Below are 27,523 nucleotides of genomic sequence, written 5' to 3' on the forward strand. Positions count from 1 at the left end.
GATGTGAGGCGGAAGCTTCGCGTAAATCTCGCGATGGAATACGGGAGCGTGAGGGAAGAGGAAGAAGCCGCGCTCGGCTTGGCGCCAGAGCGACTGCGCGGAGGGAGCGGCGCTGGGGGTTAGCTGGCGCGGTTGCTAGGTTACGGCTTGCCGTCGCGCGCGCGGAGAGGAGTTCGTGGATGGGAGGCAACCGTTAAATTAACGGGTCTCGTTAGCCCACTGCGCGTGCGCGCGGGGAAGGGTCAGGTAAGAGGAGCCGCGCAGGTTGGAGCGCGGATGCGGGAGTGCCGACCCTCACGACCTCCGTACGTGACATGCCTCAGCCCCTTCCCCTCCTACGATGAGCCCAAGTCCCCGCGTCACTCAGAAGGAGGCGGGGAAATGGTGCATGGAATTTAAGGCTGAGGGTGGTGGGCGTCACGTGTGAACGCTCTCCTTCGCGACACGCGTCGTCGCAAAGTGCAAAAAAACAAGCGCCCAGTAACTCAGCCCTCCTCCAGGGAGTTTTTCTTTTAAAGGGGGATGGGCTAAGGTTTACTCCCTTTCTGGGGAGTAAGGGACCGAGCTGCCCTTAGTATGTTGTTGGGCCATTTCTGGATTAATAAAAAATAAAACACAACATCAGGTTTGCTTTACAGAGGTTTTGCAATCTCATCATGCCTGTATTACAGATACCCACAACATGTTTCTGTCGAAATAGTGCCGGGGGGGGGGGAGCTACCACTCATCAATAAAAATACTTAACTGAGGTTCTGCCCCCCCCCAAAAAAAGCCTCCCCCCAACAAAAATCCTGGCTATACCCATGAAACAGTGATTTGTATCTTTTCATCAATTGCTAGTGTTGTGTTTAAGATACTGTGTTCCGTGGTTTCACCCCCTATTGTAATTTCATATATGTAATCACAGAACTGCAGAGTTGGAAGGGGTCACAAGGGTCATCCAGTCCAACCCCTTGCAGTGCTAGAATCTTTGGTGCGGTTTGAACTCGTGACCCTGAGCTTAAAGGTTTCAAGCTCTACCAACTGACCTATCCCAGATTCATGTCTTTTATTTTCTTAATCTCAACCACATACGTCAAAGTTCTTTAGACTTTGCTGCATCATGAAATGATTCATAGATGATCTCTCACCCAAATATTGACTAGGCCACAACACCCATAGTTTTAGCAGGCTTGGTTCACCATGAGCTTACAGTCCATGCTCAAGGACTGCAGGCAGATAAATTGTATTTTGATCTTCTGGCTACTGGACAGGGCTGGCTTCTAAATAATGACGGTGGTACATATGCATTTTATTTTATTTTATTTTTAGTCCTACCTCCTACTGAAGACCTAATTCTAAACACGCATTTGATTCCCTAGTTACTGTGTTGAAGATAGCTGTTCTAATGGGCATATTTACTCTGCATATATGGCATTATGATTCCAATTAAAAAGCTAAAGAAAATTCTTGTTTTATTTAAAATATTTTTCTTTATCCATGACTTAAAAGTTCTCTTTTAATACAGAGTACACATTTAGAGGATTCTAGTATGTAACGTTGGGACGCGGGTGGCGCTGTGGGTAAAAGCCTCAGCGCCTAGGGCTTGCCGATCGAAAGGTCGGCGGTTCGAATCCCCGCGGCGGGGTGCGCTCCCGCTGCTCGGTCCCAGCGCCTGCCAACCTAGCAGTTCGAAAGCACCCCCGGGTGCAAGTAGATAAATAGGTACCGCTTACCAGCGGGAAGGTAAACGGCGTTCCGTGTGCTGCGCTGGCTCGCCAGATGCAGCTTTGTCACGCTGGCCACGTGACCCGGAAGTGTCTCCGGACAGCGCTGGACCCTGGCCTATAGATGTGAGATGGGCGCACAAACCCCAGAGTCTGTCAAGACTGGCCCGTTCGGGCAGGGGTACCTTTACCTTTACCTTTACCTTTAGTATGTAACGTAATACAGAATACACATTTAGAGGATTCTAGTATGTAATATATGTTTGTTTCTAAAGAGAAATTTGAAGAAAAGAGGAAAAAATGGCAAGTAATCACAAGCCTCCTACAGCCCGTCCGTCTTCAAGAGCAGGACTAGGCCTGGGAGCCAGACCTCCCTCATCCTCACTACGGCCTCCATCCGCAGCTCTACTTGGAGGAGGAGTAAGTTAAAATAAATCTTTTTTAAAACCTACTCTGTTTGACAAGTGATACAGTTTCATTGAAGAGTTTATCTTCATTTTCTGATTCCTAAGCTAGAGCCTTTTCTCTCCAGTGCAGATTACTTTCTTATTGTCTCCGGACATCATAATATACACACCTTGTGGATATTGTTTAACATAAAGGGATTGTGTAACACAAAGGGATGGGTGTCTGCTCCAAGGATTTTATCATCTAAAAGTAGCAGCTAAAAACCAGTCTAACAGGTTTTTGGCATTTTATTTTCCTATTTATCTCCACTGCTTTTTGTGGCTCACACTCCCGTTCCTTTTCCTTTTAGTTGATAAGCTTGTAGGCAGGGCTTCTGTGTTTGGGTGCTCGACGTGCTTATTGATAGCTTTATCTTGTTATTAATTGCTACAACAGTGGATTGGATCCTAACATGTGTGATAGAATCCTTATGGTTAGTGGTAGTGAATTGCAGTGGAGCAGAAGGGTTACTCTTTCTCCAGCACCAGCCACTTTATCCCTTTTCAGGGTTTCAAAATCACCTCCTTCTTGAAGCTGCTTTTACTTTACAAAAAGTTTGTGGGTCCTATTAGGTATATGAGAGTCTTTAGGGTGAAGCTGTTAAATTAGGACCTTTGAGACCAGGGTTCAGATCCTCAGTCAGCTATGAAACTTCACTGGCTGACCTTGGGCCACTCATGCACTCTCAGTCTAACCTACCTCACAGGGTTATTGTGAGGATAAAATGGGAAGGAGGACTGTCACCACCTCAAGCTCCTAGGAAGAAAGGTGGAATATAAATGTAACAAAAAATGTGTGTGCCATGTCATTTGGTTTCATTTAAATCTTAAGACCTCGGCCAGCTTATTGATAAGTAGATAGACTAGTTTTCTGATCCTCAGAATGACTGCATTCATTATTTTTTCTACCGATTCTGTTTTCGGTGTTAGATCCCTCCAGGAACATCAAGACCTGGTACACGTGGTGGATCCATAGGTACTGGTGTGGTTTTGTCCTCCCAGATTAAGGTTGCAGACCGTCCAGTGACACAACAAGGGCTGAGTGGAATGAAAACTGGAATGAAAGGTATTTTAAGATATGAAGGCATACAAACATTGAATAAGTTAGTCTTGTGCCTGTGATTATAAGGGGAAACAGCAATACACTTTACAGTGGTTTTGGCCTCATAGAGACATGAAATGTGTCAGAACTTAGGACAAGGCAAAGCAATTTTTTTTAATCAAAGCTCCATCCTGACGTAAGGGCAGAACTGAGCCAGCATCTGTGAAATCTCAGGTGGAACTTGGAAAGCTGGAATAGCACCAGAAGCTTTAAACCTAGACAGGTCCTATACTGTGCAGAGCATATGACATTACATCATGGATTATTTAAGAGACTATGTACATTACATTATTTACAGAGGATTTATTTATTTATTTATTTATTTATTTATTTAAGCCTCTCTCTGTCTCTTTATGGTGATTTTACCACCTTGCATGAAAACAACCACTGGATTCTTTAGTAATACAATTGTTTCTCATTGTACTGTGGTGTCTGGTAATAATTTGACGTTTGTTATTTGTTAGGTCCACAGAGACAAATTATGGATAAATCTTATTACCTGGGAGTGCTCAGGTATGTGGCAGTTATTTGTCACCAGTGTTTGTGCTGTTTTTATATGATTGTGTCAAGAGCTACTGCCTTATTGGCAGTAATTAATTGGCTGTCAGCTTGATCATGCCTAGCTTGCAGTGTTTGGCAGGGACGATAGAGGTTTCTTAGCTCATTAGCAGTAGCTCTTCCTCCTTTCATAGTCCAGCCAGCCCATTTTTCCTGCTCTCAGCACAGGTATAGAGGACTGGCCTATGTTTTGTTTCATGCTTGTCTTATCCCACTGCCTTCCCTACTGTTTGTCTGTACCAAATGCAGGCCTTTCCTTCCAATTATTTCCTGTTTGCTGGAGTAGATACTTGTGACCAATGTCCAACTGACTTTCTTTGCTTTACTGGGAACCTCACTGATTCTAGTCACCCAGCTGTGCTCCACACAATCTGACTCAGAATCAGCATAGGGTTAAAACTACTTTTTGAAGTTGAGGTGAAAGAGATTTGTGTGGAACTTTCTACCTTCAGAAGTGCTGACCAAAGGAATGGCCAGGTCACTTAACAGATTAATACTTAACTGGCAAGTTGTCAATAGCAGGTCAAGTATAAACACAACTCTAAAATATTAGGGTTGGCTTCAGCTAATGAGTCTGTTAGCAAAAGCCCACACAAGGACTTCCACTTGTGTGTTGGGGTTCCCACCTCCTCCCTTGCACCCCCCTTACAAAAAACCAATCTGTTGTAGAAAACAACTATACTGATCACTATGTAGCTATTTTTAAAATTGGATTCAGCATCTGAAGGCTCCTAAACAAACTCTTACCTTGAGGAGTTGTGCTGCCTTGCAACTCATTTGCCCACCTAAAGGATAAAGTAGCATATGTAGTGCACAGAACCTGCACCCATCATCTTTGGGGTAGTCCTCTTGCCTCCTCACTCTCTTCCCAGAGTGACCTTCCAAAAAAACCACTAGATACTGAGCAGAGTTTTAGCATTATGTGGGCCTTTAGAAATGTATTGTATAAATTGACTAGGCTGCACTGGGCCATAAAGATTAAACCAGACACCCTTTTTATTAATAGCTTTTGATTGGATTGAAGAAACAAAAACAAAGACAGTCGTACAATGCAAAGAAAATTGTAATTCATCAAGACGTGTTCTCTGTGTACAACTGATGAGGCGCGGGGGGGGGTGTCTGGTAGTCCAAACCAACCCATTTGAGCAAATAGATTTGTATCAAGAGTCCAGATATCAAGGAATTCTCTGCCCACTGTAGGATTAGGGACTGATGAACTAGACATTTATCCAGTACTGATGAACTAGACATTTATCCACCATAGGTGACCTTAGAAGCCAGTTAAATTGTCCCTCTGTCAGGTTCCAAAGGACTGGTGCATAATTCAATAAATCACCGACACGTGCAAATCTGAAGAGGTGTCCAAAACCATATTTATGTGGCAGATGACCTCTGACTCAAAGCCTGTGGCTTTAGAACAGGCCTAAATTATACTTAACATAAGAACTATTTTTTTCCTACAGGAGCAAAATAAATGAACTCACCGCAGAAATTAACAAGCTTCAGAAAGAAATCGACATGTATAACCAGGAGAATTCTGTCTACCTATCTTATGAAAAAAGGTGAGATAGATTACACTTATTGTCATAGTATTGTAGAGTTGGAAGGGACCCTGAGGGTCTTTAAAAACTTTTGTGTTAATTAAAGTCAGTGGAATCATGCACACAAGTAAATTTGGATTGGAAACAGCAAGCTTGCAACTTATGTAGGGTTTACGTTCCAAGGATCATGCCTAAAGTCAAAATTACATATATCGTTTTGAGTCTGCCTCGTCAAGCGTCCATTTTGTTGAATGTCTGTGGCAAACCCAGAAGTACAAGAACAGGTTACTTCCAGGTTTGTCACATGCACAGAAGAACTAAATTGCACTTCGTGCATGAGCAAAAGCACAAACGGTTCCACGTGCATGCGCAGAGTGGCACTTTGTCGTGCGTCATTTTTGTCTAGTGTCCGGGGCTCCGGAACAGATCCCGGTCACAAAACAAGGTACGACTGTCGTCAGAACACATTGGGTTCAATGGCAGGTGGGATTGCCAAAGTCTTTTTTCCTGGATGTCTGCCCCCATTTATTTATTTATTTATTTGCCCAGCACATAAAGCTTCATGCATGCAAGTTAAATACATGTAAGTTGCAGGCTTACTGTATGTTAAAACTTGAGACTTGCTTTGATTACATTTTATCACATAAGCTATGTTGTATAGTAACTATTCTTTTCCTGTTCTCTTAGGGCAGAGTCTTTAGCTAGTGAGATCAAAGAGTTTCAAGGACAACTAGCTGATTACAATATGGTATGTTATTGTTTATATTGCTAATATTTATATATGTATTACATTGAAAATACTGGATCTAATTTTGAATTGCAATTGTATACCTATTGGGAATAAAACTAGCAATTAATTGGGTTTCTGTGTTGTTTTAGCTGGTGGATAAACTTAATACCAATACCGATATGGAGGAAGTAATGAATGACTATAACCTGGTGAGTATTAACATTGTTTTGTAACAGTATTAGTTTTGCCTGATTTGGTTATTGTTCAACTTGGACTGCTGCTAACCAGTGATGCTCAGTAGCTGCTGGAAAATGTTTGAAAACAATTGTAATTGGTTCTCAGGAAGAGTGTAACTGCATATACTGTTGACCCAAATACATATGCAGAGTGACATTTCAAAGTAGCATCTTAGTTAATAGAAGGAAATATAAAAAGCCACAATTCTTCCAAACATTGGATCACAATAGAAAGGACCTACACAATTTAAATTTCCAATTAAATGGTAGTTCAAACGGAACATAAGTGTGTGTTTTTTACCAGTGAAATGAGTAGTTGATACTAGCACATGGAAATTTTACTGATCAGCTGTTTGGGAGGGGAGCAAGAGCTGGTTTTAAACTGCCATCCCCACCCTCCAAAAGACCCCTTCCTGCAAAACATCTTATCACTGAGATGCTTGCAATTTATTTGAAATTACTTGTGTTTGCAACTTCATCTGTTGCAGTCAGCATCTGTAACTTCAAATTTGCCTGTGGCATACCTTGCTGTCATTACAGCGCAGTACCTGGCAAGGATCTTTTTATTTCCCCGGGTTATTCAATCCTCTGAAAATTGCTGTTGTGGTGTTCGGTGTTTTTAATTCTGCTGACTGCTTTTAAAGTGCTCTTTTACTTTGTAATGTTTTAATGTTATCGTTTTAAAGTTTGTTTTATTTTTTGTTGGCTGCTCTGAGAACCTGTTAAAAGGTGGGATAGAAATCAAATAAATAAAAATAAGTAAATTAATATTTGTGGAGATCTGATACTTCATTCAGCTATGCCAGGTGTGGGGAACCTTTAGCCTGCCATATGTTTCTGAACTTCAAATCCTATCATCTCTCTCTACTGACAGTCTTGCTGAGGCTAATGGGAGTTTGTAGTTCAGCAGCAGCTGCAGCAACTGCAGCACCAAAGCTGCCCCTGAGCTATATAAACCTTTTACCTATAGACACAGTCCAACCATTATGCATGTAAATTAGTACAGACACATTTGAAACTGCCCTTAATTCTGATATATGTTCCATGTCTCAAACATATTTTTAGGATCATGTTGTATTTCTTGAAAATCATTTTAAGACTGATCTATGGTGTATAAGCTATAGTATCAAATTCAGTTGAATTAAAGACATTGGCTCTAGAAACGGGAAATTTATTTGCTGTAGATATAGCAGAGCTATTCTCATGCTGTTGGTGACTGTGTCTTTTTAATAGTTGAAGGCTCAAAATGACCGTGAAGCTCAGGGCATAGACATCATTTTTACAGAAAGACAAGCGTAAGTATATGAATTTTTAAAAACGAAACTGGAAAATAAACCAATGCATAGAAATGTTCTGTATTGTGTTATAATGCCATTCATAACCCCCTGACACCTGTCTGGTCTTTGTACTCAAGCAGTAGCAGGTGTGTGCTGACCTTTCACACTTTAGATTATTATTATTTATTGAATTTATATACTGCCCTATACAGTACCTGGAGGTCTCGGGTCGGTTCACAGAAAAGATCAACATAAAAACCACAGTATATATAATCAAAATAAAAACAACAACCCAATAACATCCCTCCCCCCCCCCAAAAAAGGGCCACGTTTTAAAAGGGCATAGGATGTCAATCAGATCAACCCAAGGCCTGGTTAAAAAGGAACAGGAGCCACTACCACGAAGGCCCTCTGCCTGATTCTCTGTAACCACTTATCGCAGTGAGGGAACTGCCAGAAGGCCCTCAGAGGAGACCTCAGTGTCCGGGCTGAACAATGGGGTTGGAGATGCTCCTTCAGGTGTACTGGGCCGAGGCTGTTTAGGGCTTTAAAGGTCATCACGAACACTTTGAATTGTACTCAGAAACGTGCTGGGAGCCAGTGTAGGTCTTTCAGGACCGGTGTTATATGGTCTTGGCAGCCACTCCCAGTAACCAGTCTAGCTGCTGCTTTTAAGGCTTTAGAGATCAAAACCAGCACTTTGAATTGGGCCCAGAAACTAATTGGCAGGTGGGCCAGGATTGACATTGTATTCTCAAACTGTCTTCCCCACTGAGCAACCTGTCTGCCAAATTCTGCACCAGCTGAAGTTTCTCAATGAGGTCACCACGTGTAATGTGTTACCAGTAATCTAAACTAGAGGCTATCAGAGCATAGACAACAGAAGTTAGGCTATCCCTGTCCAGGGCACAAGGGCACAGCTGGGCCACCAGTTGAAGTTGATGGAAGGCACTTGGTGCCACAGAGGCAGTCTGAATCTCAAGCGATAGCAAAGGATCCAGGAATACTCCCAAGCTACATACGCGCACCTTCAGAGGAAGTGTAACCCCATCAAGAGCAGGCAGCGTCCCAGCCATCCAGTCTAGGGAACCCCCACTAACAGTGCCTCAGTCTTATCTAGATTGATCTTCTGTTTATTAGCTGTTGTCCAGACCATTGCTGGTGCAAGACAATGGTCCAGGGCATCCACACCAGCACCCTACTCAGTGATTTCATGTAGATGTTAAACAGCATAAGGGGTAAAATGTACAACAAAGCAAGTCAGTTTTAAATAAATAAAAATTCAGCTCACCATCACAAACCCCAGAAGTAGCATATAGGATAAAAGATTTCATTTAACATTGAACCCCGAGGAACCTCAAATTGAAGGCTCCAAGGGGCCAAAGAACACTCCTCAAACATCAGCCTCTGGAAACAACCATCCAAGTAGGACTAAAACCAGCACTGAGTGGTGCCACCGACCCCTAATGCAGACAGCCACTCCAGAAGGGTACCCATGGTATCAACCTGTTTTTCTGATTTTTTGTTCATTTAAAAGTGCAAACAAGCATTATTATTTAATTTATCTTATATCGGTCATAGTTGTATAGTGCAACAAAAGCGAAACTTAGTTTCTGTTAATTAGAATTATTTTAATTAATTACATATTTCTGGATGTTCAGACACAGAAGATGTTATTTCTTCTTCATTGATGATCGGATTCTAAACTCCAGAGGATGCCTCCTTAATGATTTGTGTAATGACTTCCTTAGCATGCCAGACCCTTGTTTTGCCTGTTTTTAAATATACAGCCGTTCTTCGGAAGTCGAACAGAATTCGTTCTGGAAGTCGGTTCGACTACTGAAACGTTTGGAAACCAAGGCACAGCTTCCAGTTGATTTCCAATTGTGCAGGTGTGCCGGAAACAATAGCAGATGCCGCACCGGACATTTGGCTTCCAAAAAAAGTTCGAAAACTGGAAGACTCACTTCCGGTTTTTGATCATTCGGGAACCGGAACGTTCAAGTCCCAAGGCGTTTGGGAGCCGAGGTACGACTGTATAGGGCTATATTTCTCTTTCAGGTACCCAAGCAAAATGCCCTGATTTACATACAAAAAAACCTTTGATCCTCCAACACCATTTCACCAATAGTGGTTTTCTGTAATGATGCCAAGATTAAATAGTGCATATTTTGATTAATCACAAGCAGCAACAGTTTGGTTTTTTTAGCCCATTGCTTTATAAAGCTACAGATATGACAGCCCTTAGCACATATCTCAGAATGGGGCAGAGAGATTCAGACGGCAACATTAATAGTAACTCTTCATGTATCAATATATTTGTCTTCAATAAATCCATCTTCTTCTGGAACAAATGTATGAAATTGTTCAAAAACCACAACTGATTCTTCTTCATTGGTACCTGGTGTATGTGGGAATGCGCAGTTATGAGATGTGAAAGTTTCTTCAAACATCTCTGGTTCGTCTTCCTCCAAACGACTATGATTATAGCTAATCAAATAACGGTACCATACTGGGAATTTGATGACCATTCCAATCAGCAGTGAAATGCTGATAACAACAACCAGGACACCAATCAGAAAGGTCCAACTTTTGCCAGGACGATGAACATCCACACCTTAAAATAAATCAAACATCGTTTTAGTACTTTTCAGTATAAATACAACTCTTACTCCATTTTTCCTCATAAGGTTACCTTTCAGAAGTTATCAAGTAACTTCCCTCTCTCCATAGAAAAATAAAGGCTTGGAGCTAGACTCCTTCCATTCACAGAAGTGAGTTACCGTATTTTTCGCTCTATAGGACGCACTTTTTCCCCTTCAAAAATGAAGGGGAAATGTGTGTGCGTCCTATGGAGCGAAGACGCCATAGCCCCGCGACCCTCTCCCGGCTGGAGACGTGATGCGCGGCTATGGCAGGAACCTCTACAGCCCCGTGTCACCTCTCCAGCCGGGAGAGCGCGCGCGCGGGGCTAAAGCAGCCCCCCGCGACCCTCTCCCGGCTGGAGAGGTGATGCGCGGCTATGGCAGGAGCCTCTATAGCCGCGCGTCATCTCTCCAGCCGGGAGAGCGCACGCGGGGCTAAAGAAGCACCCCGCAACCCTCTCCCGGCTGGAGAGGTGACGCGCAGCTATGGCAGGAGCCTCTATAGCCGCGCGTCACCTCTCCAGCCGGGAGAGCGCACGCGGGGCTAAAGAAGCCATAGCCCCGCGGCCCTCTCCCGGCTGGAGAGGTGACGCGCAGCTATGGCAGGAGCCTCTCCGCTGCGCCTTTCCGCTGCTCCCTGACCTGCTCTTTGGGGCTGGTGGTGGGCTTCCCCCCGCCAGCCCCAAAGAGCAGGTCGAAAGGAACCTGAAGCCTGGAGAGCGAGAGGGGTCAGTGCACACCGACCCCTCTCGCTCTCGAGGCTTCCAAGGTAGCCGCCTGAACGGCTTGTTTTAGAGCGGAAAAACGAGGGGGGAAATTCTCCCCCTCTCTGCCCAGCGCCCCTTCAGTGAAGCGGCAGGAGGCGCTGCACAGAGAGGGGGAGAATTTTTTTTCCTTGTTCTCCCCCCTCTAAAACAAAGTGTGTCCTATTGTCCGGTGCGTCCTATGGTGCGAAAAATACGGTAAATCCAGCAGAGGTTCCCACTCTGCAAATTGCCTGCTTCTGTGGGCAGAAGGAGTATAGGTGATTTTTGCAAAATCCCATCCCCACTGCAACCCCTGGTACCATCCCCTATTCTGTTTCTCAGGGTTCCCTAACCTTCCATATCAGCTTTTCAGAGGTAAAAAGAGCTGAAGGGAAAAAAGAATATGCAAAAGTCACTTTGCGCTTCAATCCACTGGAGAATCAAGTTTGTGGTTTTGCAATTCCCACACCTGTGACGCCAACACATCATCTTTAGGACATTTGACTATTAGCCTTTTAAAAGCAGTGTTTTAGTAAAGTTTGGCACTTGACTGAACATATTTCAGTAGTTGCTCTGTTAAACAGTCCTGAAGGCATCTGTCATCAACATAATTGTGGGAATTCAACTGGTACAGTTAAATGGACATTGTGCTGTGTGCTTGGATCCCAGGTACCTGCCTCATTCCAGGTCTAGCTATGTCTGTTTGTCTGTGACTAGTGACCCCAGATAGGCATATTCATCCAAATTAGTGGAAGAATTCATCAAGGTTAATGAGGCCCTGGGCGAGTATCTTGAATTAGATCAGCTGAGATCTAGCTGCACCAGAAACAAGTTTAACAAAAGAATTTGAACTTTGTGCTCCCAATGACGCATGACTGTCTGGGTTAATCTGACATTTATCACTATGCATAAAAAACTAGAAAAGGCTATATTGCAATTATATATAGTCAGCATAACTTTCAGCATATTACTTGTTTTAAAAGACCATTCAAAAGCTATTTTGGTAATACATCTAATATTATTATCAATATATATGCTAAATATTCTAATTTATATGAGGATAGCATAGAGACTGGAGTCTATAAACCAAGCCAAGGACTGGCTCCTTGTTGAATTTTTGCTTAAAATACACAAGGCTGTGCGAGTTCTTCTTCCTGAGAAATGTAAAGGAAATGGTGGAGCTGCTCTTAACAATGTTTAAGGAAAAGAATGCACAGTTATAGGTTTGATATAATGGCAGAAGAGGAGGGGAGCAACCTTTACCAATTGCCCGTTCACCTTGCAGACCTTTGCACCCTATGAAAATCGGCTGGAGAGGGTAGGGGGATTGTGGGAAGACTACAGAACGAGTGGGGATTGGGCAAAAATAATGTTCTTCCTTTCACCAGCAGGATTCCTCTGCTGGATCAAAAGCTATCCATGAACAGAGGGAGCCCTACTTTTAGCAGACAGCTAAATTTGGATTCAATATGCATTTGCTTTAAATTCTGTATCAGTGCACTAAATGATCTTTAGTATTGTTTCTGAAATGCATGGCTTCTATAGCCATATGGGCGCTGCCGGTAAATTAAATGGGAATATACCTGACTTTAGTGCTTTTCTATTTGTACCATTATGCAGAGATAGACTATCATTAGTTGGATTAAGAGAAGTGAAAGATAAGGTGGTTGCTTCAGTCGTCATCTCTCTTTTCTCACAGTCAGCTATAATTGCTGTCTTGATAGGTTGTTCTTTCAGGCTGCTTGGAGACGTACACACAGTACCTTTCTCATTTTCTGTAAATATAAACATTTTAAAAAGATTAAAGTTTTTGGTCTGCGCTGCCCTCAAAAACAATTTCAGACAGTATAGTTTAGAACTTTAAAAATAATCCGTGAGACCATCTAGTGTTATAGGGTTGCCAGAGGCAAATATATTATTTCCAACAATTATTCATTCCATGAAAATATTCCTGGGCATCAAATATATGAATGTATTCAGTATTACCTATACTGTAATACTCTCAGGCAGGTTTGACTGTGCTATTCATCTGTTTAATAGGAGTCTTAAGGCTGGGAGTAAGTTGCATTGAACTCAGTGGGAATAATTCTTAATAGGTGCATATAGGATAGCACTGTTATTTTTTTTTTTTAAACCACAATACTTAGCACATTTCTAGTTCATAGGGCAAACGCCTCTTTTCCTATACAAAATCTGTTGGATGAATAGGCAATTTTCAGACATGACCTTTTCAAATACCAACTTAATGTATGTGCTCGACATTTAGTTCATATTTTATCTTTTCGGTGTGCTTTTTATTGACAACTCCTTTTAGCATTTTTGGCTCTCAGTCTAAAGGAATCCTTATCTCAATGTGAGGATAGCTAAATTCATACATCAATGGAGTACACTTAGTCCTCCTGAAATAGAAATCGTATAGATTAAAACACCAATACATTTTTTGATACTTACCCATGGTTACTTTAGTGGTCTTCAGCCAACTCTGTAAACTAAGGAGGTCACATGAACAATTCCATGGATTTCCAATTAATGTGATTTTGGTTAAATTAAGGGATACATTTGCATCAAAATATCTCAAAAGGTTATTTTTTAGGTTTAAGACCACCAAGCTCTTTAGCAATACAAACACACTGGAATCTAATTGCACAATTTTGTTATTCTGTAGGTGCAAAATCTTTAGTTTATTTAAACCAGCAAATGCTGCTTGTTCAACTGTACTGATAGAATTATTGCTGACATCTAGAACTGCTAATTTTGAAAGTTTGTCAAAAGTAAAATTACGGAGAATAGAAATGGAATTGTTGCTTAGGTATAATTCTGTAATATTCATGTACTTTTGAAGATTTGTGGTATCACTTTCATTTAAAGTGATGCTGTTGTAACTGAGAACTAGTATAGAAACATTTTTGTCTAGGCCAGGAGGAACAGAAGTATAGTTTTTTGCTGCTTCCTCGCACTTAACCTGTTAAACAAAGAGAGAGAAAATGTTACAGATACAGATTGGGGAAGATTACCAGGATAAAACAGATAATATGTTCATCAAGCTCTCATATATAGGGATATGAAAACTTTTCTAAAATATATTGATGTTATTGTTTGTTGTAAAGGAAAATTCTGCCCAGCTAATCTTCAGAAAGAAAATCAGAACAAGTGACATTGCAAAACACAATTCTATAACAACATTGAAAGTGTATCAACAATATAGAAACAAAAGCAGCAGCACAAAACAGCTATGTAACCATAAATAAAGCTACAGCTGTTCAGATTTGTGGTCCTTCATATTAGAGTCAGCTATATGATCAATATGTGAAAGAAAATGACCAGAAAAAGTAGTTCACGCTATAGGAAAACAGGCCTGCTCCTTTTTTGTTGAAATCTTGGGGCTCAAATAAAAAATGTTGGAGTTAAACTCTTTTCTACAGTAGAATATTGAGCATAGAAATCTGAAATAACTGAATCATTCAGGACTGAATATAAATGCTTTGGCAGAGAGTTGTAGGGCTAAAGGGAACTTTTATTAAAAAAAGACCATCTATTTCCCCACCTCGCTTAATGCAAGGCACATCCCATACCAGCCTACAAGGACCAGAACAAAACTCATGGAATATTTCTTCCTGGTGTTAAGAAGGGAGTACCATGAAATAACTACCGTATTTTGCAGGTGATGAGAATCATAATATCATTGGTTAGGCACTGTATTCTGTGGGTTTTGGATCCGTCACATACCGTACTCTATCATATATATTATTGGCATCCATCTGTCTCGAAAGACAATGGAGTTCGCCTCCAGGGGTGAATCAAATCACCATGTTAGCTGCACCCAAGTGACCTCCCCAGGGCGCAAGTCTGGGCAGTGTGTATGGTATTCCTGGACTGCTCAGACGACCAGACCTTGCTGGTGTGGTCCAAAGGAAATCATAGCAATATGTTTGTCACCAGCTTGGTGGCAGGAGTTGCTGGAAGGAAGTACCATCTTAGGGACTGCACTCCGGATTTGTGTAGGGTTTACCCACAAGCCTTTCCTTCTGAAGATATCCCGCAAAGCAATGGAGGTCCTATCATCTATATGAATATGATAATTTCTGCCACCCCACCCCAAAAGAGGAGTTAAAATAGCCTTAGGCTGCAGTCTTAAGTATGCATAGGAGTCAACCACATTGAACACAATATGGCTTTCTTCATAGAACACATGTAACGGGTCAAGCTGTTAACAGCTTTATAGGAAAAGTAGCCAAGTAGTAGTAGCTTGATTCGGTTATGAAGCTTACCATTTGAGAAGCAGCAACTGGATGTAAAAAGAGAGCTGCAACCAGTGTCGGGAGCCAAGCAAGCTTCATATTCTGAACCTGTAGGTACACGTTATCACTTGAATAGTATTGAAGCTCAATTTGATGATGAAAAAGAAGTTCACAAGGAGTATCATAGTTGTGATTGCAAAGCCAAGTGAATCAACAGGATTTGTAGAACTGAGTAAAATATGGAAATGTAAACTATATATAGTTTGTGCTATGAAATCAGGCCTTTGTCATCTGTCAATGTTCAAGAAATTATTTCACCTAGTGTTCTTTTTTTTAAAATAATTTTTTATTAAAAAATTACAATTTAATATTCAACACATTTATCATATTAAAAAAAATAGAATAAAACAAAACTCCCCCCACCCCGTGACTTCCCTCAACTTCTCCTTCTGGTTCTTTGACAATTTGCTACTTCTGCTTAAATTTTTTCTTATTTTTCATCTTTCAGCTGAATGCTCTTACATTCTTATCATTTTTCTACCAAATTTTCTTCCAGTTACTTCTTACATTTAATTAATTTCCATATTGTTTCTTAACCTTTACTCTTGATTTCTTAATTGTAAGTGTTTTACTCAAACCCTGCTAGTGAGTCCATTTCTTTACAATATTTCTGTAAATAAATACAGCATGAACGATTCCCAGTCTTTTTTAAAGTCTCTTGTCTTTGTCTATTTCACCTAGTGTTCTGATACTTTAAAAAACGACATAGCTGTGATCTGTTGAGGTGTTCTGTAGAAATATAATAAAAATTATCCAAGTACTGGTTTTCTTTCGTCAGATGTCTTAAGACTATCGCTGTAGCTGTTACCAAATATTAAAGAAAGAAACTGCAACAGCTATACAGTACTTCAAATACTTAGAATCTTTCTTCCTGCCCATCCTCCCTCCAGAGCTCTGAAATGGCGCTACTGATGCCATATCTATTGTACTGGTGCGAACTGCTTGACCCTTCCCTATAGGGAAAAGTTTGCAAATCTCAATAGAGAAAAGCACAGCCGGCAGTATCTAGAAACATTGGAGCACCCAAACAAGTAATATCAATAACCTCGCAAAACCCACACAAAAGTTGTAGTGTCTCTTGTGAAAACTTTCTCCTTTTAGTCCATGTATATATGTATTAAAATCAAGTAAAATTCTTCAGGAATTAACATTTATTTCTGAAGTGTTCCATTAAAGGCCCTCCGTTATTTAAGAAGAATAAAACAGGCAGCTTCCCTGTTTAAACTGAGGGGAAACATTTGAAAAATATTTTCCTGTTTCCAAAGATGTCCTCTTGCAAAGCCATCGAGTGAATTCATACAGCTTTGAACCAATATAATATTTAAACTATAATCTTAATAGTTGGATTGTGAAACAATGTATTTTATTATACATTTGTTAATAAAACAAACATCTATACGTTTGATAATACTAGCAGTTTACCCAATCACTTACCTTCTTATTTTTTCTCTGGAACATCATATACATGTTTGCGTGTATCCTTGTGGATTAAAAAAAGAAGAGTACAATGTGAACTTCACTTGGCTTCAACCTTTGTACCCTATTAGCAAGCACGTCGTTTAAAATAAGGAACTTCAGGATGCCTTTAGCAAAAGATTGACTTGGGTTCATATGTGACTTAATAGACTTGCAGCCAATAAGGAAGTTTTAGAATATGATCAGGTATCATGTTTATGACATGAAGTGAGGGCGAAAGAGCAAGTTTACCCACGGTTAGAGTTTCCAATAAAACATGATTGTATTGGAAACAGAGCCATGGGTAGAAGTTTATTTTTTAGTGGGGTACAGTTACCAAACATCAGACATTATAAATATACAAAGTGCATATTAAAAGCGACAGCTAAAAGCCTTTGCAGTTGTTAACATGCTGATCAGGGTGGAGGTTAGGTATAAGTTACATTCAAAGAATTAAAAATCACCTTTAACTTTTATATGTCACATGTATCATTAAGTCAAAACCAGTGAGAGGAGAAGGCACTAAACATTTTGGATCAGTTCTGATTCAGCTGTGACTATAGTTGCTCTGATTCCAGTTTAGGCTAACAAAGATTCAGTAACCTACCGTATTTTTCGCCCTATAGGACGCACTTTTTCCCCTCCAAAAATGAAGGGGAAATCTGGGTGCGTCCTATGGGGCGAATGCAGGCTTTTGCTGAAGCTTGGAGAGCGAGAGGGGTTGGTGCGCACCGACCCCTCTCGCTCTCCAGGCTTCAGGAACACATCCGCAGCCTAGGCAGCCCTATGGGAGGTCCGGCAGGGATGTCTAGGCTGCGGATAGCAGCCTGCCGCTCGGCGGGCGGGGCGCCCTGAAGCAGAGCGCCCCCGCGCCAGGCAGACATCCGCAGCGTGGGGAGCCTTGCAGGAGTTCCCTGCAAGGCTCCCCACGCTGTGGATAGCAGCCTCAGAAATCAAACGGAATCTGTTCCAGAAGTCTGTTCAACTTCCAAAACATTCAGAAACCAAGGCATGGCTTCCGATTGGCTGCAGGAAGCTCAGGAAGCCAATCAGAAGCCGCGTTAGACATTCAGCTTCCAAAGAACATTCGCAAACTGGAACACTCACTTCCAGGTTTGCAGCGTTCGGGTGCCAAAACGTTCAAGTAGCAAGGCATTCGTCAACCAAGGTACTACTGTAATATGATACTTAATAGAGCAATTCTTTAATGTCTGCTCAGAAGTAAGGCCCATTAACTTCCATGGGGCCCAATCTCAGGTAAGCCAGTATCCTAAATGTGTTAGAGAGAGAGTGCTAATAGCTGAGAAGGAACACAGGGGAAATACGGCTGATAATGTAATATGGAAAGATGTAGTGTGATGGAAAAAATATGAAGAGCAATTTTTACCAAACTGATCCTGTTGCTCACATCGCTGCTGCTGCTGCTGCTTGCCAGATTGTTTCTCTCTCTCTCTCTCTCTCATATTTTAATGCTTTTAATGCCACCCAAACTTGGATACTCAGAGCTTGCAGTTCTGTACAGTGCCATAGGCCTTACCAGCACAGGTATACAGACCGGGATTTTCCCCAGGAAGAATGTGCATGCTTCACTTAGCTCAAAGGTTAGGGAGAAGGTTTCAGTAACAGCTGTAGAGAGTAGCCAAGCTACTGCATGAGGGTCAGGGCACTCTCACCCTTCCCCTACCAAGCTGTTTCCCCTCATAATCTTCAATAGTAAATTTCAGCATCAAAGCTTCCTGCAGCTTCCCAACCCTTAGAGAAGGCACAGTACAAATGTTTTCCGCAAGCCCAACATGTATAACTTCCTTCAAGATAGTGTATCTGAAGAAGTGTGCATGCACACAGAAGCTCATACCAATAACAAACTTAGTTGGTCTCTAAGGTGCTACTGGAAGGAATTTTTTTTTATTTTGTTCCTTCAAGGCAGGAGTTCATGTGCTCAAGCTAGCCTTATTTACATAAGCACTGGCGCACGACAGAGGGAGGGGTCAGACTCACACCCGCAATCTCCACTCCTACCCTCTTCAGTTCTCTCTCTTTCTGAGATCTAGTATCTTTCAAAATGCAAATTAAATGGAGAAGGCTTATGCCCCTACAAAGTGTGCCTGTGGGCTCTGTTCAGAAGCTTAATGCAGAAAAGGGTTGGAAGCAGAGATGGTGAGCATAAACCTGGATCCCCTTTGACACATTCACTGGCCTTGCACTCTTTATAAAGATTTGAGGATTGATATTATTGCCCCTCTATTATTGTGCATGCCGAGTTGTTCAACCATTGCCAATGTGTCCTTTCTTTTAGCAGATCAATATGATCAGATGACAGCAAAAATTGCAATGTTTTTAGCGGGGCAATTGATGTAAACCCCCAACATGTATTTTCTATAGTTAAGTTTTTACCTCTTTCTTCAGTACATTTTATTGCATTGCATTGCATTGCTGTGGCTAGTAAAGGTAAAGGGGACCCCTGACCATTAGGTCCAGTTGTGACCGACTCTGGGGTTGCGGTGCTCATCTCGCTTTATTGGCCGAGGGAGCCGACGTACAGCTCATGTGACCAGCATGACTAAGCCACTTCTGGCAAACCAGGGCAGCACACGGAAACACCGTTTACCTTCCCGCTGGAGTGGTACCTATTTATCTACTTGCACTTTGACGTGCTTTCAAACTGCGAGGTTGGCAGGAGCAGGGACTGAGCAACGGGAGCTCACCGCATCGTGGGGATTCGAACCGCCGACCTTCTGATCGGCAAGCCCTAGACTCTGTGGTTTAATCCACAGCACCACACGCATCCCATGCTGTGGCTACTTCTGTGGCTAGTAGCTGATGCAAATAAAGATGCTTCTGATTCATTCACTGGTCATGTGAATTGGACTGTTGTTTGGGACCAGAGAGTGTACTGGTCTAAAATGCCATATATATAAAATCAGTGACCTGTTGTTTGTTGTGGTGGTGGTGGTTCTGTTCTGGTTTGAGCTCAAACAAAATCTTTTAATTGATGATTGAGCTTCTCATCTATTTGTGGGGCAGGGAGCAAAGTAAGCATTTGATTCAGATTTACTTTAACTCTGACACTTTGGTTTTGATCAGCCTACAGGCTAAATAGGAAAGTACTTATGCTTTTCCTCCCTGGAATTTTTCAGCAGATGGGAGTTGAAGTAATTTCCTTGTTTCTGGTACTCATCTGGTAGTAACAGATGAGAAAATGGGCAGTGGCAGCAGTGGTTAGGAGAAAGGGAAATGGTGTTCTCTCCATGTTTCTTTAGCACCTGTCAGAACCAAATGCTAGTAGAGGAAGCTGAGTACTTCTGTGTAAATCAGAGATTTGAATAACCTTTTTTAAAAAAATGAAACAGATTTACAAAATATTTGCTTTTGTGATGCAGCAAAGAAAATCTCATTCAAGCTGTGGAAGATGACATCCAGCAGGAAAAGCAGGCAGCGGAAAACATAGTCAAAAATATGTCTGAAGAGGATCAAGCTAAATACATGGAGATGAAAGTGGCAAATGAAAAGCTCTTGCAGGTGATGCTTTCATGTCTGAACTACATCTTGATGAGCCCCAGCACAATCAATAAAGCATTGATAAATGAAAAAGAACTCCTGTAGCAGAAATCCAACAGCGGCAATCCAAAAGCTGAAATCCTTTTATGTAGGATAGCATGATCTTGACTAAGCTGTCAGCTCCCCATATTTTTTGGAGGGGTCCTTTTTCTATGCACGTAGCCTCTAGTAGCTTTCATTAACCAAACGCGCCGGTCCTGCTTTCCAAACACAGTGTGTTCCTGGGAAATTGTTCGTTAGGCGAGCTTTCGCTTTATGAGCTGGTGATTTCCAGTATTTCCTATATGAACATTTCTGTTCCATGATTTGTCCTTTCTCTCTCCCTCCCTCTTCCACTGCCTCCTGCTGTTTGACCAAACTGGCAGTGGAAGACAGGAGTGCTTGGCATGCTCTGGTCCATGGGGTCACTAAGAGTCAGACACGACTCATTGACTAAACAACTCTCCCTCCTTGGTTTCTGCCTGAGACTACTGCCAAACAAAAGAAAAACCGAATTGTCTGATCCTTCCTGCTCTCTCATTTGTCTGATCTTTTCTGCTCCTTGATGTGCCCTATCTCTGTCCCTCACTCCATGGTTTCTGCCCAAAATGCTGCCACCGCCAAGATAAACACAAGGAACTGGACAAACTCCAGCTGTTTGGATATCTGAACCAGTCTTTCATTTAGCAAAGGTTGGGTATAACTAATTGTGTTCAGGTAACAGATTTCTGGTAATGAATATTCCAGTAGCAGGACCTGCATACTAATTTATTTTACTCTTGTAGGAATTGTGTGCTTTACAGCAAGAACTGGATGCTGTGAATATAAAAGAACAGTCTCTAGATGCTGTATGTATGACATTAAATTCTTCTATTCAATTACAAAATGGTTGAAATTTGAGGGTGTTTAAAATGTTGTTAATGAGAAAACAAAAGCTGGCATGAGTTGTTGGTTTTTTGTTTTTGCTGTACCATTAAGAAAATATGGCCAAAATCCCATGATAGCCTGTTGATTTATTTGGACACTGATATCAATTAATGCTTGTAATAGAAGCCATGGGCTTTGTTACTCAGTGGCTGTAGGCTTTTTATTTTTAGTTCTCTACTCAGCTTTATCCAGGATGTATAGATTTGTTTTTATCAAGTTTTAAAGGGCATTTTATTGAATACTATTGTTCGTATTTATATGGGGGTATTCAGGGATATATATTTCTTTATAAACAAATCATAAATAAATTGTTACCTGGCAATTTCAACACATGAGCACTTTTGGTTGATGTACAAAAATTCTTAACAGATCACTTACATGACTTTATTCACAAAATTTTTCATCACTTTAGTAATGAAGTTTATCTCTTCAGGAAATAGCACACTCCCAGGTTAAACAGGAGGCTGTGCAACTGTATGAAAAGCTTCATGGCCTTGAGGAACATCGGAATCAAATGATGGCAGAGGACAAAAGTATGGGCTCTCCACAGGAGGAGAGAGAGAGATTGCTAAAACAGGTATGTAGAGTGCTGAAACAGACAGAAATGAAGAAATTTTGCAAACAAAGGGCAGTTGAAAAGTGAAAACTGGGAGGTCAAGTAAGCACCTCTGTCCAAACCACCAACTATTGATAATGACGCTAGAAACAGAACTGACAGACGTCATTTATTATTATTAAGTGGTCTCCATTTTTAGCATAACCGAGTAATTTTTTAAAAAATCTTTATTGCATTTTTTAAAATTCCAGAGAAAATAATAAATTAAACATCCAAATAAATTAAACATTCTGAAAAGGACATTTTTTGCAGAGACCAACCATCTTTAGTTTTCCATTGTTATTTAATGATTATATTTTTCTTTTTTTCTTTTTTTAAAGGTGAAGGAAGACAACCAAGAAATAGCAAGCATGGAGAGACAGTGAGTGCTGTTCCATATTGTTCTTTTAGACCCTGGTTCTGAATATAAATGCAATTCTCTTATCTATTTCTGCAAAGCTGCTCAACTCATATAACCAGTTTGTATAGTGCAGCTGCTTATAGGCTATATAAAGAAACAGACCTTGTGTTTTTTGAATGCTTCACAAACCACTTCTAGTTACAATGTATTTTGAACTGAGATATGATCTATTTGGGATGACTTGAACTGTTACTAAAGTGCTAAAAGCAAGTAGTATGTAAAGCCAAAGATTGTATTTACTCAACCAAGTTTCCCCCCATATCTACATGTTCATCTCGTGGCAATTTACCTCATTCCAAGGGAATTTTGGCAGAAAGGAGCTTAGGCAAGGTGGAAGATTTCCAGGGTTCTTAAACATGCAGAAAACCTCTGCAGGCATAGAAGAGAAGTAGACCTCATATAGTCACCCCCTTCATGTGTTTTCTGTCCCTTGTTCATAATGGCTAAAGCTGGCTGTAATCAGGCATCCCCAAACTCGGCCCTCCAGATGTTTTGGGACAACAATTCTCATCATCCCTGACCACTGGTCTTGTTAGCTAGGGATGATGGGAGTTGTAGTCCCAAAACAGCTGGAGGGCCGAGTTTGGGGATGCCTGGCTTTAATGACAATTGTGCATTCTTCTATTATAGCAAACAGTGAAATCCTATGTATGTCTGCCCCATTGATTTCAGTGGGACTTACTCCCAGTAGGTGAATTAGTACAGGCTTGCAATCCAAGTCATTATTATAATGCTGATTAACCAGCAGGTGGACCCATTTGTTAAGTTAAACAAGGCGAGATCGCTCCTTTGGGATAATCAAGTTTCTGTTTAAAGTTAAATACATTGAGTCAGTGCTGGAATGCTAAGAACCTAAGAGATGTTAGGGAAAGAAACTAAAAGAAGTTGGAGTTTTACATTTGTTAACTTCACTCACCTTGCTATTTCCCTTCCAGAAAATGCCTGCTAAATGCTGTACTTTTTCAGTTTTCATCATTTAGTTTTTGCATGGTTTTAGGCTGACAGACATAAAAGAAAAAATCAACCAACTTAACGAAGGAATACGGCAGCTTGACATGGATTTAGAGGAGCAGCAAGGTAAAATAGACAGGACCTATTAACCTGGTTTTAAAAAACATTATTAGGAGGGTATTCAACTCAGTTTTACTCAGAACAGGCCGATTGAAGTGAATGGACATGAATAAGTTAGGTCTATTATTTTCAATAGGTCTACTCTAAATAAACTTTATTTCATAAAAAATTATATACTGTTTAATAGTTTTAAAAAGCCCTGAAATCAAAATGAACAAAACAATAAAAATGTTAGTCGAAGCAGTTAAAACATTCAGAAAATTTAAACCAGCAATAAACTAAAAGCACATCAACATTCTAGGTATCCAGGTAAGCTTGTCTGAACAAAAATGTTTTTAGCAGGTGTCGAAAATGGTACGATGAAGGTGTCTGTCTGATATCAATAGGCAGGGAGTTCCAAAATGTAGATGCCATCTTGTTTAGTTTTTCTTCCATGTAGTAGATCTGATTCAGAAGTGAATTTGTGATTTCCCCATTCATTTATGATCTCTGGATTGAGGGTACTGAAGATCCGTGCACACAAAAATCTGCTGTTGGCAGGAAGGTTTCTTCGTGTTTTGAAGGACCTCAGGGGGTGAGAATAGTGAGCGAAGATAACATGATGAAGTTTTTCCTAGTCAGGGTAATGTGTACTCTGTACCAGGATAGGCCAGTTCCTTTACTAAGTCCAGTCCAAGTTCTGTGATACAAATCAGTTTTGCAAATGGAACAAGTACAGTTGTACCTCGGGTTAAGTACTTAATTCGTTCCGGAGGTCCGTACTTAACCTGAAACTGTTCTTAACCTGAAGCACCACTTTAGCTAATGCGGCCTCCTGCTGCTGCGGTGCCGCCGGAGCACGATTTCTGTTCTCATCCTGAAGCAAAGTTCTTAACCTGAAGCACTATTTCTGCGTTAGCAGAGTCTGTAACCTGAAGCATATGTAACCCGAGGTACCACTGTATGCACATACTTCCTTATTTTGCATAGTATTCTTTCCAAGAATGGCTGCTTACCCAGACTGGGGTGGGTGGCAGTTGTGGCCTGTTGCCATCGGCTCCGCAACCACCGGAGCAGCAGCCACCAGGTTGCTGGCTGTTAGAAAATCTCCGGGGCCAGTTCCCACCTCATCACTGTCATTTGACTTTGGCCAATCCAGCTGAGCCTGTGGGGCAGGGCATGCGGGAGCAGACTAGACTGTTGCAGTCTTCACTCTGGCCTGCTACCACCCCATATATAAGCAACGGTCCAGACTTCAGCAAGAACAGCAGTATCCTGTTGGCATAGACGGGGTTAGTGTTTTCACTACAGAATGCAAGGTTTATGGATGATGATGATGATGATGATGATACCCCACCCATCTGGCTGGGTTTCCCCATCTACTCTGGGCAGCTTCCAGCAAAATATGAAGTCATAATACAGCACCTTTTGTAGAATGTGTATATATGCTTCTCTGAGTACGTATATATTATTGAGCCCTAGTATCACATATAAGATCATGAGAAAAAATATTTGAGATGTAGACGATTGTTAATTTAGCCTGAATATATCCAAAGGGTCTTATTCCTAGTTCCTGCTAATCACTACTCTGTTAAGGAACTTAAATAGTATTGTTCTTTCTTGATTGCAAACTAGGTACTCCCATCACTGCTTGTTTTGGTCTCTCCGTTTTCAAATAATAGTAACAATTTTTTCATTCTGCTTTTATCCTTTTTTTCTTTGCATATTGCTTTTGCATTATTTTCTTGTATCATTTGGATGACTATAGACGGTAAGAAATAGATTGCTTTGGTGGTAGCTTAGCAAAAACAGCACTCTCCGCTTTTACATGAGTCTGTTTTGTTTTTTGTGGTAAGAGTAATAAAACAAAGAAGTAGAAATATTCTCTAGATTTTTTAAAATGAGTCCAGGAGTATATTCATGGACTCTGAGAAGTGGGCTAGACTTTTTCAGGGCACTTCTGGTAAGTTTTCCTGTATCTTGAAAGGGAGAGTCAGCCAGGAACAGGCTCACAGCTGCAAGGAAGTTCAAGGAAAATCATGGTCCCTTGGGGCCAGTTGCATACGTTTATAATTTGTATATGTTAGATATGAAGGAAAGCTGAAGGGATGTCGATACAATACTATTGGGGAGGAAAGAAGATGTTGGAATTCTTGACTCTAAATATATCTATATTTAGCTTATCCTTTCAAATTTTTTGCTTATGAAACACAAGACATCCACTGGAATAATTTTTATATATTTTAAAGACTGAATTAACCCCATTAAAATACAAACAAAGTATACAAGGTACTCCCTCTATCTCAAGCACTGAATATTTGCTTTAAATCAGATTTCCATACGTGGATTTTGGTCAGCTCCTAAATGAACAAGATTCATTGAAACAGGTCAAAGAACAAAAGGTATAGGAATGGATTGCATGCGGTACTAGTTGAAAGATGCTTGCACAAAGGGTATTTCCCATACCAGCTACTCACTGCAGCCCCTGGGCCTCCCTAAAGCCTCTTGGGATGTGATATGAGAGGTTGTAGTAAAAGGGAGAAATGGAAAATCAAACAGAGACAGTTTGGGCTGTGCATTCCTCTGAGTTCAGTAGGGTTTAGCTCCAAGTAAATGAGAAGATCGCAGTCTTAAATTATTAACTGTTTAATTTTAAAATGGCATTTTTGTAGGTGAGAAGAATCTGAAATACAAGGAGTTGAAGAAAAGAGAAGAAAGCATGGACAGTAAGTAGTTTCAAATGTATGTTGACTTGCATTGTCAAAATGAAGGCATCTCTTAATGCACATTTCATTTGCATTAATAGCTTTTGGTCACCTGGCATGATCGCTGTTCTTAATTTAGCAACCTTAGCCAAAGACATTTCCCCACATAGCCACTGGCTTTGCAGCAGTGTATAGAGCAGGCATGGCCAAACTTGCCTCCAGCTGTTTTGGGACTACAACTCCCATCATCCCTAGCTAACAGGACCAGTGGTCAGGGATGATGGGAACTGTAGTCCAAAAACAGCTAGAGGGTCAAGTTTGGCCATGCCTGGTATAGAGCAATAATTGATTGCTATTTCAGGCATTCAAATTATCAGTCGACATTTTTTTAAGTTCCATATGGCCTTCTTAAGCTGCTTTTGTATAAGGATGCATCTGTAGATTTTGCTTTTGTCAGGAGACTATCCTCAGAGGAGAACTAGATAAGGAAGGCGTTTTGTGCACCTTTACAGTGCTCAGTTGACTTAAAAGCTGCCTTCAGCATGCAGGAACTCTGATGTAGATTTGGAGCTGCCATGCATGCATGAGTCAGAGCAGGGGTCGGCAACCTATGGGCCACAAGTGGCCTACAGGGGTCATTTAACCGGCCCATGAGCCAAGCCTCCCCTCGCTGCGCTAAACCGGCGCGGGGACTCGCTTCCGCAACACAGGAAATTGCGTCTGCGCAGACGCCAGAAATTGCAGGCATGCGCGCGATCTGACCCACACAGGGATCTCCGCTGGAGTGAACCGGCCCAGGCGAGGTAAACCTTGCCAATTTCTGAGTCAGAGCTTCCTTCTTTGGACGAATGTCCACTGCACCCACACAGCCGCCTTCTCCACATTGGAAAGTTTTGCTCCTGGAAGGATGACATACCGTATTTTTCGCTCCATAAGACGCACCTAGTTTTTGGAGGAGGAAAACAAGAAAAAAAATATTCTGAATCGCAGAAGCCAGAACAGCAAGAGGGATCTGGCTTCTGGGATGGCCTCTTGCTGTCCTGGCTTATGGGATAGCCGCACGCAGCTTCTCCCAGGCAGGGGGATGAAGGCTCCCCCTACCCAGAAGTGTCTGCACGTGGCTAAGGCAGAAGGCTCACCTAAGAGCTGTGGTCCCTTTCAAGAGCGTGCGGAGTGTGTGTACAGCACTTGGGGGCTTTTCCCCAAGGAGGAAGAAGGGCAGCCCCTCTCCCTCCTCGGGGAAAAGCCCCCAAGAGCCACACACACGCTCCATGCGGCTCTTAAGGGGAGCGCTGAGCAGAGCCTCCCGCCTGCATTCACTCCATAAGACGCACACACATTTCCCCTTACTTTTTAGGAGGGGAAAAGTGCGTCTTATAGAGCAAAAAATACGGTATATGCACCGGAAGTAAACTATGCATCATGTTAATGGTAGTCTTAGAGTTCTGCAGGGCTCTAATGGAGCGCTTCAGCAGTGGCACAAGAGGGGGACGGGCAGAGCGGCAGCACTGACCTTGTGGCATTGGGACCACTGCAGTTCCCCCCAGG

General features: G+C 41.6%; 2 protein-coding genes across 6 annotated transcripts in view; one reads left to right on the forward strand and one right to left on the reverse strand.

The window, feature by feature from the left end:
- The first annotated feature begins 35 nt into the window (after positions 1 to 35).
- The window catches only part of IFT74 (intraflagellar transport 74), a 42,276-nt gene continuing 14,788 nt past the window's right edge, over positions 36 to 27,523 (forward strand). Inside the window, exons 1-14 of one of the 5 annotated variants that reach the window (XM_083482286.1) lie at positions 36 to 246; positions 1,982 to 2,126; positions 3,083 to 3,218; positions 3,719 to 3,767; positions 5,276 to 5,374; positions 6,041 to 6,101; positions 6,233 to 6,292; positions 7,553 to 7,614; positions 20,121 to 20,259; positions 21,063 to 21,125; positions 21,638 to 21,781; positions 22,141 to 22,181; positions 23,218 to 23,297; positions 25,943 to 25,996. In XM_083482286.1, coding sequence (XP_083338412.1) covers positions 2,007 to 2,126; positions 3,083 to 3,218; positions 3,719 to 3,767; positions 5,276 to 5,374; positions 6,041 to 6,101; positions 6,233 to 6,292; positions 7,553 to 7,614; positions 20,121 to 20,259; positions 21,063 to 21,125; positions 21,638 to 21,781; positions 22,141 to 22,181; positions 23,218 to 23,297; positions 25,943 to 25,996 — 1,108 coding nt within the window. In that variant the 5' untranslated portion in view covers positions 36 to 246; positions 1,982 to 2,006. Of the gene's footprint in view, positions 385 to 1,932; positions 2,127 to 3,082; positions 3,219 to 3,718; positions 3,768 to 5,275; positions 5,375 to 6,040; positions 6,102 to 6,232; positions 6,293 to 7,552; positions 7,615 to 20,120; positions 20,260 to 21,062; positions 21,126 to 21,637; positions 21,782 to 22,140; positions 22,182 to 23,217; positions 23,298 to 25,942; positions 25,997 to 27,523 lie in introns of all 5 variants that reach the window. The other 4 variants (XM_083482287.1, XM_083482289.1, XM_083482288.1 and 1 more) reach the window with 4 other exon arrangements.
- Positions 9,206 to 16,841, reverse strand: LRRC19 (leucine rich repeat containing 19). The gene is made up of 5 exons (XM_083482335.1): positions 16,720 to 16,841; positions 15,256 to 15,333; positions 13,439 to 13,949; positions 12,571 to 12,762; positions 9,206 to 10,213 (listed from the first exon to the last, which is right to left on the reverse strand). The coding sequence occupies exons 1-5, from the start codon at positions 16,750 to 16,752 to the stop codon at positions 9,900 to 9,902; spliced, it is 1,128 nt and encodes a 375-aa protein (XP_083338461.1). The 5' UTR covers positions 16,753 to 16,841; the 3' UTR covers positions 9,206 to 9,899.

The sequence above is a fragment of the Podarcis liolepis genome (genome assembly GCF_965112155.1).
Source record: "Podarcis liolepis genome assembly, chromosome: 17".
Taxonomy (NCBI): domain Eukaryota; kingdom Metazoa; phylum Chordata; class Lepidosauria; order Squamata; family Lacertidae; genus Podarcis; species Podarcis liolepis.